Raw genomic sequence first — 15,333 nt, forward strand, 5'->3', positions numbered from 1 at the left:
TTCAGTTCATGGTTACTGTAATTTCCCCCCTTTTCTTCAATAAAGACCCAGGGATAGCACTCACTGTATATATAGAAAATTACAGTGATATACCTCACAGCTGTTGTGTTATTGCCAACATTACAAGAATTCACCATCTGTGATGTTTTCAAGGGTCGGGAGTTCCTGGATCAAGAAAGAGAAAAGGTTTGTCACAAAGCACACAAATTCTTTTTCTGTAGCAAAACTACATTAGATACTACATTGTTCTTCCTAGTTAGACAGTAACAAGACTAGATGTTACAGGCAACAAGATGTTACAAAAAAGGCTTTTTGTTACCTACTGTAAAATTCATTTCTCATCATGTTCATTATGGGGACACAGCAGACCTTGTTATAGTATAGCTCTTGCCACTAGGAGGCGGACACTAAGCAAAGAAAATTAGTCTTCCCCTACCAACTATACCCCTTCTGCAGACACTTTGCTAAAATCAGTTTGTAGTTAAGCAGTGGGAGAGAGCAGATTAACATGAAGAAGTTGATCAATACAGACCATAAAAACCAACAAATAGATCTAGGTAAAAAACAGGCCAGATTGTGAATCCCTGATTGCTAGCACTTGTGGTGGTTTCTCAAAACAACTACTTGGTGGGTTCTGGGTCCCCCAAATGAACGTAACGAAAAAGATTTTACAGTAGGTAACAAAAATCCAGTTTTCTCATCTGTTATTGAGGGACACAGCAGACCTTGAAATGTCCTAGAGCAGTACCCAAAGGGGTGGGAGAAGAAAAGGTAGGGTGGGCAAGCCCATTGTTCGCACTGGACGCAAGTAAGCGAAAGGTTCACCGTTGGCTGCCAAGTAAGGGTTTAGACGAGCTGATTATCGTTTGAATGAGCAACGTCATCGCTAGCTCGTTCGCTCTCGTGCCGCCTAGACAGGCACATACATCGTTTGCTCGTTAAAATGAGTATCATTCAGTTTTTCACATCTGCTGAATAAGTGAATGAGAAAATGATAATTTTTATAGCTTGCATAAAATGGACAAAAGAAAAACTGAACGATTTTTCGCTAGTTGTTCACATTTAGCCAGAACGATTTGTTCACTTTTGCTCTTTGAACGATAATCATTCTGTCTAAAAGCACCTTTATGCTTTCTGTAGGAGTAAAGAGATAATTAACCCTTTCCTATCCAATTTGTATCCCGGTTTTTCTAGGGGGCTTACTCTTTCTGCAGTTATACAACAGCACTACATGTTGGCTAGAGCCAGTACTGCATGAGGTGACATGTTGGATAGGCTCTGACAGTAGAGAGGCTAGCAATATAGAGTAAGAGCCCTGATGGAGGTCTTCCAACAACGGAGCTGTACAGCCTTAAATCATAATGTCTTCACAGGTCAGACAGTGGATTGGAAAGGGTTAAGACTGGAAAGCGTTTTGATTCTTAAGACGGCATAAGTAGTTGCTGATGTCACAGAACTGATTGCAAATTTGGTAAAGTGGTATCAATTAGGGAGGGCAGCATCTTTGGCCTTTAACCGGACAGACTAGCCGGCGGTAGGTACAGTTAAGAGTCTAGGAGCGGAGGGAAGAGCAAGACTCAAATCCTCAAAGAGATGAAAAACAGGAGAAAAAGGCAAAAGAGGAAAGAACAGGGTTCTCCTGTCTGCTACTGGCAACCCCCCCACCAAAAAAACCCCAAAAACTCCATCTTGATCTTTTCAAAATAGCAGGACCCATTGCTCAGGACTGCTGTGTTTATGCAGACTTTTCAGCTGTCCACTACTGGATGTGGAAAGCAAGGGAGCTGGTAACATGGGACTAAGTTCGCCACAATATGCTATATGCCGCCGATATAGCTGTAGCAAACTAAACTTTTTTTTCTTTTTGAGTGTGCCCAGCTAGCTAGGTAGGCCATTGCCATAAGCTGCCTTGAATAGTCTAGAGCAGAGAACAAAGTAGGTCTGGAGCCTGAAAAACAGAATGATACCGAGAAGAACGTAAATTATGATCTCAAGGCAGAGCTCTTGTGAAATCCGTCCCGGAAACAGAAGGGAATGACCGGAGTCCACTTAGAGAGACAACCCCTTAGAGAACAAACAGCACCAGAGAAGAACGAGGCTTAGGTTGCTCCAAGTGTCTTTTCTATTGCTCCATCCAGGCAGGATGGCTCCCAAAAAAGGTGAGTGAGGTATTTAGAGATCAATGGGACTAAGGAAGAATAAAGTGCCAAGAAAAGATTCTCGAAGAATCTATCATGGAGCATCTAAAAGGAAACAGAATCCGACTGGTGAGGAAATAATTATTCCAATGGAGAGCGATTAGTTCCAGAAAAGCTGAAGCCTCAAAAAAAAATAAAAAAATTTTAAAAAAAATCAGCCGTGTCAATCGAATGTGGACACACCAAGAATGCAAGCCTGGAAAGGGATCGGGCTATCAAATTGGGATGGCTGGGGGTATTGTATGCAGTTTGAAAAAGCTTTTTAGGGTGAATGGGAAAGGCAAGTTACACACTAACACAAGTATACAAGGATTAGCCACAACACTTGTGCTGGACACATGGAACTCAGATACTGGGGTATGAAAAAGATGGAATGCCCTTCCTAGTCCAGATGATAGTCTACAGGGCGTAAGTGCCCTCAGTGTCATACTAACCTGTAAAACTCTTTGAGCAGGAGGGAAGGGAGACAGCCTGATATTTGTAACCCTGCATATTTAATCAAGTCTATACTGAAGGCTAGCAGCAATACCATTAATCTCCTTGAAGAGGAGAAAATAGGTTTTAGGTTCCGCTGCGAAGTCAGAGCAGACAGACTCTCAGTATGCTGGTTGCAACTGCAAGCATGTCTAACAAAAAGTCAGACGAAAAAGAACGACTCCTCTTCTGGAAAAGGGGGTAATAAGGTAACACAAAGTGTTCCATGACTGCAGAGTTATGACTGATACAGAGTCTCCCAGTCTCTTCATTACTCCTATGGGAGGGAGTAATGAAGCCAAATAGGTTCTCCATGTGCAGTCACATGGGACACAGACTGTTTTGTCATCATGTGGAAGCATCTGGAATGAAGTCTCACTGCTACATTGCTCCTCCTATGGGAAGGGGTAGGAAGAATGTGTGGTCTCAGCATGTGGGAGGCCATCCGAGACGTGTAGTCACATGTAATTGTGTGGAATCAAGTCTCAACATGCTACATTGCTCCTCCTACGAGAAAGGACATATGTTCTGAGCATGTGGGAGGTCGTCTAGCAGTGCCACATTACTACTCCTACAAAAAGGGGGTAATGAGGCTGTATACACTCATGCTGTGAGACCGTTACTCATTGCTACATTACTCCTGCTGTGGATGGGGGTAATGAGCCAGAATGAGGGTAAATAGCTAATGAACTCTCCTATATGGGAGAGTTCATTAGCTCTACACTACTCTTCCTATGGATGGGGGTAATGAGGTAGAATATGCTCACTATATGGGATAGTTCATTAGCTCCACATTGCTCCTCTTATGGATGGGGGTAATGCAGTGTAATATGCTAGTGATGTAGAGCAGTGTTCCCCAACTTCAGTCCTCAGGGATCCCCAACAGGTCGTGTTTTCAGGATTTCCTCAGTATTGCACAGGTGATGTAATTATTGTCTGTGCCTCAGACATTGCCACAGGGGTTCATACCATAGGATATCATGAAAACATGACCTGTTGGTGGTCCCTGAGCATTGGAGTTGTGGACCCCTGATGTAGAGGACTGTCGCTTAGCGCTACATTAATCCACCTTGTGAAGAGGGTAATGAGACTGTATATGCCAGTCATATGAGAGATAGGCACTCAGCCTACGTTACTCCTGCTATGGAAGGGGAAATGCGGTGGTACATTTTCACCATGTGGAGAGTCTCCTAAAGTTACAGTTCTCCTGCTATGGAAAGGGGTAATGAGCCGCTTGGCACACAAAGTTAGAGAGCCATATTTACCACAGGAAAATACCTATGCCTTAGGTCGCCTGCAGACGAGCGGGTCGGATCCGGCGGCGAGGATTCTCGCCGCAGGACCCGACCCTAGCGCCTGCAGGGAGAAGCGCGTATATACCTACGCCCGGCGGCCCCGACTCTTTCATGTGCTGGCGCATGTGCAGACCGGAGCCGGCAGCCGGGTGAGTGACATTTCTGTGCGCACAGAAATAGGACATGCCGCGGTTTGTTTGCCGCGCGATATTTCGCGCGGCCGTCTGCATAGGAGTGCGTATTGTAATGCACTCCTATGCAGGCTTTCAGTGGCGGAAATCCCGCCGCGGGATTTCCGCCCGTGTGCAGGCGGCCTTAGACAGTGGTTCTCCTCATGGACCTACAAGTGCTAAGATATAGTTTTACCATGTGTAGGAGCCACGCCACTCTTAATTGGAGATGCCAAGAGGAGACTGATGAATCATCCGTCCCAACAAAAGATGGGTTTGGTCATCTTGGTGTGATGTCGTCACATAATGGAAGCATGGCCTCTGCAGTTCAAACAACCTGTGGGGGCAGAGCGGTGAATCTCGTGTAGATCAGAACGCCCCCTGAAGATTTTTCAGAAATAGAGCTGAACCCTGATTGTAAATCGGGGTAATTGTATTAACTACAGGGAAAGCACGCTGCCTCTCATCATGGACATTCGTTAACAGGAAAGGGGTTTCTGATTCTGAAGGTAGGGCAAAGCTTGGAGTGGACAAAGCAAACTGTTTTCCTAGCTCCCGGTAACAAGAATTAGATACCACACTCTCTGCATTACTCAACATAGATAAAGACTAGAAGCCCACTATACCCCAAAAGGTCCAGAGTGTCTGACCAACATGCCCATTTGGGGGTACCAGTTGGGCCAAGCAGGAAAGTATCTAAGTATCACCAGTGTGGGTGCATAACTATGTTAAGCAAAAAACATGTTTGAGGGAGGGTGATAAAGTGTGAGGAGACTTCTAGGACAGTATCTACCTGGTGCGAGGCAGGGAAAGGGTCCAAGAGTGCTGCAGCAAATATCATTAGGAGCACTGCTGCAGGATGTCGGCTGAAAATGTCCATTACCCCCACTCGAGGGTAATCAGAGAAGTTACCTTATCCCCCAATATCCAGCTAGAGGGGAAAAAGCAAAAATAAGTAAAATGGGCACTAATTTAAAAAAAGATTTAGCTTAGTACCTGCAGGAGGGATACAGCTAGGAGGGACTAACTTTCTTTGCTTAGAGCTTGCCTCCTAGTGCCAAGAGCTATATAAAAGGTTTGCCAAGTCCCTCAATGATAGACAGGGGGAAAAACACAAAAAAAACCAACTGATTTACAGGCAACATATCTGGTAATCCATGAAGTATATACAGAGACAGACAAATCCAATAAACTAAAACCCAAGTGTAAACCTACGCTGCTGCCTGTGCATTGTAGCCCAGTGGTACTGGTGGCCGTGTGCTTTCTGTACAGTGTGAGGACATGGTAAGGTACCGGGGAATGATCACTTGCTGGCCAACTTTGTTACTCAGCGAAAGCGCCACACTGAAACTGTATCGTTTAAGGTGAAGAATTAGAACCCTGCAGAGAGGATTAAAAAAAGAAAAAAGTTATAACATACATTACACACACACACACACACACACACACACACGGCTGTAAGCGGATTCCAGCTGTAAGCCTGGCCGTGACTGTGTACGGCAGCGTATTTGTACTGCGCATGAATGCACACTCACGCAGGCGGCCATGCACAGTACAATGTTATATTTCCTGCACCGTCGCTTAGCGATGACACGGATGCCTGCAGCCCACATGCAATGTAACTGTGTATTGGCTGCAGGTATATCCACAACAATAGAGAACAATGCTGCGTTCTATTTTCTGCGAGCGGATTAAGATACTCCAACCTGCTAATGTGAGCAGAACTGCATAATTCAATGCATTTGATTGATCTGTGTATTACCAGTGATCATATGCTTGCGGAATCCGAAATTAGAACCAGGTCGTCCAAGAACAGCCTTACATATACTCAATCAGGTTTAAACGTACTTTATGTGGCATAAGTCAAAATACTTGCCTGGGCAACCGGCTGAACTTGTGTATAACAACTGCTGACTTTCCATTGCATTTCTCACAGGAATACTCAAGGTCTTCTTTCTGCAAACAGAGATTTAATATTAACAAAAGCAACTTTACATTATTCACACCCATTTGCTATGAAACGACTTGAAGTACTTAGGAATAACTTAACGCTAAAGAATGTCTTTAATTTCTCTTCAAGGGAATCTGCGACCTCTTGAGGGTAGCATTAAGAAGTGACAGGCACACCCATTGTAGGGATATCTATCCAATGTATCTGTGAAGTAGTTTGTCAAAAACTTCTATTTTATCAGTAAAAGCATACATAGAGAGCTACAGGAACTGTCTGGCATTTATGAACTGTGCAGGCTAGCCCCACACAACCCACCCTCTAACAGCAGTCCCTCTATGCACAGTAAGGGTGCTTTCACATGGGACGGAATATGCCCTTTTGCGAAATATTCAACACCAAAACCACACTGCTAACATGCGGATTTTGATGCAGAATTGAAAATGGCAGAATTCTGCATTTTAAAGTAAATGTACATTTTTTAGTCATAAGAAATTTCCATCAAATGACAATACCACAATTTTAATTCTACCGAATTACCCGGAAAAAGAGGTCAAGGGAGTCCTGTATAGACCTTAAGGGCAGCAATTGTTTTCTCCGAGGAAGGTCGATAGACAGATCATTAAACTGTTCACGCTTTATGACCCTTTCACCACACCTAAAATTACCAAGAACAAAATGTAAGAGTTAATTGCAAAACCTCTTTTAAACGAACACTCCAAAATATAAAAGTTGCCATACCATAGTATGTAAAACAGGAAAAACACATGTCAATCCAGCTTATATGAACCCCCTCAAAAAGGTTAAACAGAATATAGAACTTGACAATGAATCATTTATGACTAAACAGAGGTTGTACTCACATTTTACATATTATTGAATGCTGAGCCTCAAACTCAAAATTGCAAATCACGGGACAGGTATAGACATGAGTTGACGCAAGGTCATCACCGGCTTTGACACTAGTTCTGTCATCGGAAGATAGCTCTGTCTTCCATGTTTTATTCAGCTTCGCCATGTCTTCCTTCAACTGATCAAGGCACTGGCTCAAAAACTCATGGGCATCCTAAAAGAATTGACAATTATTTTGTTATAATTAGAACCAAAACAAAAAAGTATCTAAAAATCAGCACTTGCAAAAAGGAATAGTATATTTGATTTTAGAATTTCCAGAAGCAAAAAGAGAAGTTTGTTCCAGCATGTGCAATTTTTCAATGAAGCGGCCTCTGGGTCCCCAATAATCTGGAAAATGAAGGAGACACAGCCCGTTCTAAAGCTTTGTCCCTTCACAATAGCTCCCTGGACACACATTGCCAAGGGAACCACAGCTTAGCCCCCATTCACTTGAATGTAGCGGTGATAGTTACCCGCACAAACAAGAGGGGGTGCAGTACTATACAATGGCCAACCCCTAATTCTCAGGATCATTGGGGGTCCTAGAGATCCAACACCCCCGATGATCATATCCTAGGGACATACCATCACTTCATGAGATGGGAAATTTCCTCTAAGGCTTCCTTCATGTGAACTAAGTTTTTTATTTTTTTGGCTGGAGGATTTATTTAAATGCAGAGTATTTTAACATGCATTTTTTATGAGCTTTTCCATTCCTATGCCTCATTAAAAAAAATGCACCTCATGCATCCCTACTGTTGGTCTACAGTCAAGAACTGGCGTACATCACGGTTAAAAAAAAATACTGTTTGCAAAGTTGCCCTACAGTTGCTTTTTAACGCACCGCTTTTTCTTTTTTTCCCCCCTGAACTGCATCAAAAAGGATAAATGCAAAAGAAAAAAAAAAAAAAGTACTCCTGACTTTGGCTATAAGACAGTACGTCTACGCACTCTTAAATGTTTAACAGTTTGAGAAATCTAAAACATACACCCCTACAAATAGTGGCATTTGTTGTACTGTACTTACATTTTGCATGTAACCTGAAAACCGCTCGGCTGTAGCAGAGATTGCGCTCTTCACCTTCTTAAGAAGATCTCTCTTCATTTCCGCACTGCAAACATCTTTCTTTGCCAAAAGAAAGGCAAAGCGTCTGCAACACAACATATTAATTTGACACAGTAAAGATGCACAGACGTTAAAACACTAAAGATAAAATGGCGTTATGTCCAATTCAAGTCCTTAAGAAGCGATGCATGACACAGACTGAAAGCATCCCAAAGTGAAAATTTTTGTGTCATATTCTTATCCATTGAGCCATGTAGTAGGTAGAATAGTGTTTATTAGGGTTGTCCAAAGCTTTTTTTCGTTTTAATTATTAGTTTAAAAAACAAAAAAAATCCAGGAAAACTAATCATACCTGATTAATGCATTCATTGGAATCTTCTTGTAAGGAATGCCTTGTTTAAGCAAATCATTTGCAAAAGGCTGCAGAGAAAACACTGACTGCAGAATGGAGTTCATATAGCAGGTATTCCCCAAGTTGGAAAAGCTGAAAGTATAAGTAATTACCTAAAGTTGAATAAAAATCATACCGACAGACAGCACTAAAAATAGTGTTATATACAGAATCAGCTAGACTGCAGAACATAAAAATCTATATAGCCACAGAGAGCAGAATTATACATTGAAATGAGATTTAGATTTGCTAAACATTGAATGTGAAGTGTTGCACATAATACGATTTATAAAAAATAATTCATACATCTTAACCTACTCTTTATTCTAGCTTGTAGTTCACCTACAGAAATTTCTTCCCCAGCTTTAAAGGGAAAAAAAATACAATTCACCAACCCCTGCAATTGTTGTGGTTGCAGATGTGTAGAGAGAACTCTTTGCTTGTTCCATCCAGTGTAGTCTTGATTCGGTCGGAGTTTCTTCACTGACAAAGGGCTGGGCTGTGTTGGAAGAACTAGACTTCTTTTCACTGAGGGGGGCTGGGTTGATCCAGGGGTCCTATGTGTTAAAAGACAATTTTAACCATCTCTGTGTAAATATCTAATGAAGCTAAGAGAATCTAGGAAGCACCACAACTTCGTGTTATCTTTAAAGGGGTTTTCTCAAACACATTTATCCTCTATCTACAGGTCAGAGGATAAATATCCAACCACTGGGACCCACCCACACCAAATGCCACCATGTGGATGAAGTGGTAGTGTGCATGGTTGACTACCACTCCAATCACTTCTACTGCACAAATGGAGATTAGCAATCGCATTGAACTCCACCCTGTCCTTTAAAACTGAACACAGTGGTGATCAAGCATGTACATGGCTTAAGGCCCATTTACACGCAACAATTGTCAGTCAAAATACGTTCAAACTAGCAAAAGCGAGCGATAATAGTTACGTGTAAACGCGAAGCCATTGTGCACCAATCATTCACTTGTCGTTGGACGCAGAGTTTCAGCCTGCATAAATAGAGTTGCTAGTTCATTCGCTTGTCGTTAGCTGTGGGCAAACAGTCACCCCTGCCATCAAGTTAAGACTGCTGTTTAAACCTAAGCAAAATGGCTCATTTAAAGCCAATCCACATACTGCCATAGCAGATAATTTTTTCTTTGAACCAATTAAAAACCGCTGACCTAGAGATTCTTTGCATATGCACACATCCACCTGAGCAAACAATCCTCCACTTATCTTTACATATAAACACTAACAAATGACCAAGCAAACCAGGGAAATGGCAAGGATTTCAAACTATTATCTTTATGTATAAACGCTCATCATTTGAAATCAAAAAGTAGTTGTCGTTCTTTGAAAACGACAATTGTTGCATGTAATTGGGCTTTTATTTGGATGCACTGATCTCACGATTGCTTGGGATCCCAGAAATCACAGCCATGGAAATGAGAAGTTTATTCGCTACCCTGTTGCTAGAGGATAAGTGTCTAATGGGAAAACCCTTTTATAAAAAAGGTAACCTGTGATGTCCCCACAGCACCAAAAACGAAAGGTTATTGTGCAGTTAGGGAACGTGACAGGGAGCCAGTTGAGTTTTTTTTTTTTTTAATTATTATACTTACCCACTCCCACGATCCAGCGGTGCCCCTCTCTGAAGTCAGTGCATGGCACGAAAATCTGAATCTTTTCAGAGCCCCGTACGTGCACTCACATACAAATTTATGGGACAGCACGTGCACAGGACTCTGAAAAGACAAATTTTCATGAAGCACGTTTACTTCAAAAAGGAGACACCACTGGATTGAACAAGTAAAATTTTATATTACATATACACATCGCCCGGCTCCCTGCCACGTCCCTTAACAGCACCATAGGGCCCAATGTCCACGGGCAGATTTTAATCCTAAAATCCACACGAGAGATCCGCAGCTCTAGGCGCCCACAGGGATGCATTAGCATTCGCCATACAATTTAGATAGCATGCGGATGTGATTTTTCTCCCTGGCGTGCAGATCGCACTTGCAGGAAGAAAATTGCAGCGTGCCCCATTTTTCTGTGGATCCAGTGGGAATGATTCGATTGAAGTCAATGGAAACCGTCAGATCCGCGGCACAGCCACAGCTGTCACTGTGGATGGGCTGTAGATCTGCGGGAAAGCAGGAGATAATAATAGGGGGGAGAAAAAAAAATGCACTGTGCACGCATGCAGCACGTTCAGATGCATCCGCTGTGCTGAAGAAAGAAGCACCCGGCCTGCACGGTGGAGACCCGGGCTGGATCTGGGCAGGTAAGAAAATGTCTTTTCCCGCCCATTGTCTGCCAATACGGCTGGATTCCGCTGCAGAATTCAGCAGTAGAATCAGTGCGTGCAAGTGGGCATTGGGCCCAGCTTAGTTTTTCTAGCAGCATTTTTTAATCATAATTCGCTGCACTAAAAGAACTGTTCTGTACATAAAAATGCACATATCTGACAGTGCAAATTAATAGTAAATTTCAATTAGAAGAACAGGGGAGAAGGTTAACAGCTATAGCAAACATTAACTTCAAGTTAAAACACAAGGCCAAGAACCAAAATTAGAATGTAAGGGTACATTCCCACAATGCAGATTTGCTGCAGAACTTTTTTGTGACGGTCCCATTCACATGACTAGATTTAGTAAAAATCATATGCACATACTGCAGAAACAGCCTAATTCACATGTATGGATGAGAATTACAGTTACAGAAATTGCTAAATAAATCTGCACTTTGTGAATTTACCGTAAGGCTGGGTTCATACAGCACTAAAATCCCACAGAAATCTTGTGGAATGACCGCACGGGAAAAACACAAAACAAAAACGCAAGATTTCTGCGGGATGAGTACAGCTTTAAAACTCATGGCCTTTAGCCTCAGAGTTTGGAGCTGGTTCGCCGTCAGCATTCCGCTGCGGCCATCTCTCCCCATAGAGAGGAGACAGGCCACTGCGGAAATGAAGAAAGAATTGACATGCCAAGTCTTTGATTTCCGCGCCTCATGTAAATTTTAACGCAACTTGGCTGCAGTGTGTGGATGAGATTTTTGCAAATCTCGTCCACTTTGCTGCCAATCCCGGGATTAAAAACATGGGTGGAATTTTCGTGCAGAAAGTCTGCATGGACATTCCGCCCTGTGTGAACCCAGCCTAAGGATGCATATCCATGGGCGAGAAGTCATAGCGAGATCCGTGGCGGTAATTCGCCCGCGGAGCTCGTATGACACTCTTTCCATAGGATAACTATGGAAAGCACAGCCTGACATCCACGAGCGGAGAATCATAGCAATTCTATGCTCTGTGATTAAAATTGCAGCATACCGCAATTCTCCACGGTGAGCCCATCAATTAGATAGGCTCATCATGGAGACCTTACGACGCTCCCCCCTCATCACCCACGGTGGAGTATCGCTAGCAATATTTCGCCACGGCCGTGGACAGGCAGCCTAAGGAAGAATAGAAAGAAAAAAATATAGTTATATTTTGTCAGACACTGAGAAATACCTCTCTGGATGGGAAAGACCAGCAAAATAATCTTTTGGTGTTAAGCGGCTACTGTAAAAGGATGAGGACTGCAGCGGCATTAAACCTACAGACAAAAATAAAGAAATCAATAAATGTATATGTAATTAGGAACATATAGGACTAAGCTATAAATTATAATCTTTAACATGCAGCTGAAAAGAGCACCGCTGCGCAGTGGAAAACAAAAATTACAAAAACAAACAATAAAGGGAATGCAATACTGTAGCCTTGGGCTATTAACTGCATTCAGTGAAGGCTGCATTTGCATACCTAATTGGTATTTAAGTAGCTGGGTAGCTACTCAAATACCAATTAATTTTTATGCAAAACCATCGCTCAAAGCTGTCACTCAAACTATTTGAGCGATCATCTGCCCGTGTAAATTAGCCTTTAGAGCACACAAATAGTTACCAGGGCGATTTTCTTCCACCTGCTTCAGATTTTGTTGTTTCTCACGGCTGCTATTGAGAAATTTGCGACCAGGGTCATTTGCTGCTTTGTTTGTGCTGCAAAAAAATGGTAGAAAGAATTGCAAGGCTTGTGTTGGTTGCATTTGAATACAAATGAAAACAAGCAAGCTTGCCAAGTTCATGGCGAGGACAGATAACCATGCAAACAAAACCTGTGAGATACTTATGTAGCGTATAGAATTTGTGCACTGGAATCACAAGAGCTGGAAAATGTAGCTTGTCAAATAGGATGTGCAAAAAGAGGATGAGAAGCCAAGATATCCAGAACAGAATACTACAGAGTAACAGAATATAGAATATCCCTGCAATGTGGAAACGTCTGAGCCAGCCTGACATGACTACTTAACTTCCCAGTGCTCTCAGTCTATCGACACCAATGTGCTTTGCGTTTGCCCTTTCATTTGCTGGCACCAGTGTCTAGTATGGAAAGTTTACAGTCCAGTTATCAAGCTAAATCAAAGTTGTGGGAGCCAGGCAGAGAGTGACCTGTCAAACATGACTATCTGCTACAGGAAAAAGCTTTCCCCTAGACCAGTGGTGGCGAGCCTATGGCACGCGTGCCAGAGGCGGCACGCAGAGCCCTCCCTGCTGGCACGCGCCACCATCGGCCGCTCACCACTTGTGAATACCGGCAGGGGCCGCGGCTCCCCTTCCAGTATTCACTCCCTGCGCTGCTAGCAGTGCACACCGTGATGTCAGTGTGCATCCGGGATCCTCCTCCTCCCCCTCCCCCTCCCCCAAAGTCTCCTACTACTTGGTTCCGCAAAAGCAGGGGGAGGAGGCGTCATAGTGTGTATCGGGAGCAGTGCCAGCAGCAACACTGAGCAGAAGAGGAGCGAAGCTTCCACGAGGAGGAGGGGGTAAGTATGTGGGTCTCGGGGGGCGTCGCTGTCACACTGGGGGGCCGCTGTGGGGCATCGCTGTCACACTGGGGGGGGGGGGGGCGCTGTAGGGCGTCGCTGTCACACTGGGGGGGGGGGGGCCGCTGTAGGGCGTCGCTGTCACACTGGGGGGGGCCGCTGGGAGATGGGGGCATTATTCTTCAAGAATCACTTGTTATATTCTGTGGGAGTGTTAAAAAATCATATCCCAATCTCATTCCGTGTGATGTGTGTTTAACGCAGGTTACTATGAGGACTACAAGAAAAAAGATCTAGGAGGTGCAAAGCAGAGAACAATGCGCAGTTAAAACTGCGCAAAAGAGCAGAGCTGCTTTGACAACAAACTGCAGCCCATCAGGTTAAGGCCGAGCTCCTACTGTCTGACGTATGGCCACGTAATTGCATTGCGTATGACCGCATGGTCATGCAGGTGGCCATGCACAATTTAAATTTTTTGTTTGGCTTCACTTAGTGATGACGTGGGTACCTGCAGCCCATTCATAATGTAATTGTGTATGGGTTGCAGGTATATCTGTGACCATAGAGCACAATGTGAGTGGAATTCTGTAAACTAATGCATTTGATTGAACAGCGTATAACAGCGGATCATATGATCGCGGAATCCAGAATTCAAATCCGGAGTATGGCATGTAAAGGCTACTTTAGAGATTCGCTCAAAATTCATTCAAACGATGGCTTTTGAGCAATAATCTTTGCGTGTTAATGCTACCATTGTTTGCTTTTCTGCTGAGCTATAGATTTCATGTGAGCATGAAATCCATTGTTCATGATAGCAGGAATCCCCATGCTGAGTTCTCCATGGGAGCGCTGATGACATTGTTTTCAGCTGCAGTCCCATGGCAGAACAAAGGGGCTTATGCAGATAACAGACCACCGGCTGTTATCTACATACAGTGAAGGGAGACTCATTTACATGCAAATGAAGCTAATAAGCTGCTAATGGGCATTAATGCCCATTAGTTGTTTATGAAAAATGATCACTCACACTGTCAAACTATCTTTTGAACGAATTTAGAGCGATCATCTTTGCGTGTAAAAGGGGCTTTAGTGGTGAAGTGCAAACTCTGCATGCATTATAATTATGTCCCTGTATGTATAGCAAATTTAAAGGGGTATTCCAAATCCTATTTCAATGTGTTTAAAATCATAAAACAATGCTCTCACCCATATGATGTTTATTTCCTAAATGCTCCATTCTCCTGATATTGCAGCTATTGATTCCTCTGCCCTCTGGTTGTTTACTGTTTGTGGCCTGGGGAACTGACCACATACGCTCCTAAGATCCCAGCCACTAGACTTAGATGAAAAAAGTGCACAGGCGCCAGCCTCCTCTGGTTTCTCTTACCATAGAGGAATCAAGATTTGCAATATCTGGAGAACGGAGCACTTTAAAAATAAACATCTTATGTGTGAGTGTATTGTTTTGCGATTTTTGAACACGATCAGATAGGATCCCTGAGATGGCAATACCCCTTTAAGTATTCATTGGTTCAATCATGAGCACTTATACATTAATTATTGCTTCCTCAGTGCAAAAACCCTTCCAAATACTCCTGCATATTATAATAACAATGTTTCAGTGGATTTACAGTTACAGAACTCTGAATGTGGCCTTTGCTTAGCCCATATGCTGCCACTCAGCATGTTCCTATCTTAATCCTTACTGTTCTCCTATACTAACTTTGAACAGGATACAGCTATAGTGGCCAGCTTGATGCTGGAGGGGGCCATAGTGCCCATCTGCCATTTATGAATGGCACATAGTAAGTGGAGGATGCTGTTACATGGGCCCAGAAGCTTTCAGGAATTGCAGAAAAAAATAAAGAACATAGGCTTAGGATATCTTTATTGGATTATACAAAAAAAAAACTCCTCTCCCAGAGCTCCCTTTATCTCTTGTCATGCTTCTAATTACACCACTGGGGGTAACCATTACCGCTGGGGTATGTTTCCATGTGGTGGAAATGGGCAGGGTCGCTTCAA

At 43.2% G+C, this 15,333-nt stretch overlaps 1 protein-coding gene across 2 annotated transcripts in view; it reads right to left on the minus strand.

Moving 5' to 3' along the window:
- Positions 1-15,333, minus strand: part of USP37 (ubiquitin specific peptidase 37) — a 37,390-nt gene that overhangs the window by 6,350 nt on the left and 15,707 nt on the right. For both annotated transcript variants that reach the window (XM_066576029.1, XM_066576028.1), the window contains 10 exons: positions 12,390-12,484; positions 11,958-12,042; positions 8,832-8,993; positions 8,398-8,529; positions 8,007-8,130; positions 6,949-7,151; positions 6,626-6,743; positions 6,014-6,093; positions 5,353-5,517; positions 94-165 (listed from right to left, as the gene is read on the minus strand). In XM_066576029.1, the coding sequence (XP_066432126.1) occupies positions 94-165; positions 5,353-5,517; positions 6,014-6,093; positions 6,626-6,743; positions 6,949-7,151; positions 8,007-8,130; positions 8,398-8,529; positions 8,832-8,993; positions 11,958-12,042; positions 12,390-12,484 (1,236 nt within the window). The remainder of the gene's footprint in view (positions 1-93; positions 166-5,352; positions 5,518-6,013; positions 6,094-6,625; positions 6,744-6,948; positions 7,152-8,006; positions 8,131-8,397; positions 8,530-8,831; positions 8,994-11,957; positions 12,043-12,389; positions 12,485-15,333) is intronic.

Source organism: Eleutherodactylus coqui, chromosome 8 (genome assembly GCF_035609145.1).
Source record: "Eleutherodactylus coqui strain aEleCoq1 chromosome 8, aEleCoq1.hap1, whole genome shotgun sequence".
NCBI lineage: Eukaryota > Metazoa > Chordata > Amphibia > Anura > Eleutherodactylidae > Eleutherodactylus > Eleutherodactylus coqui.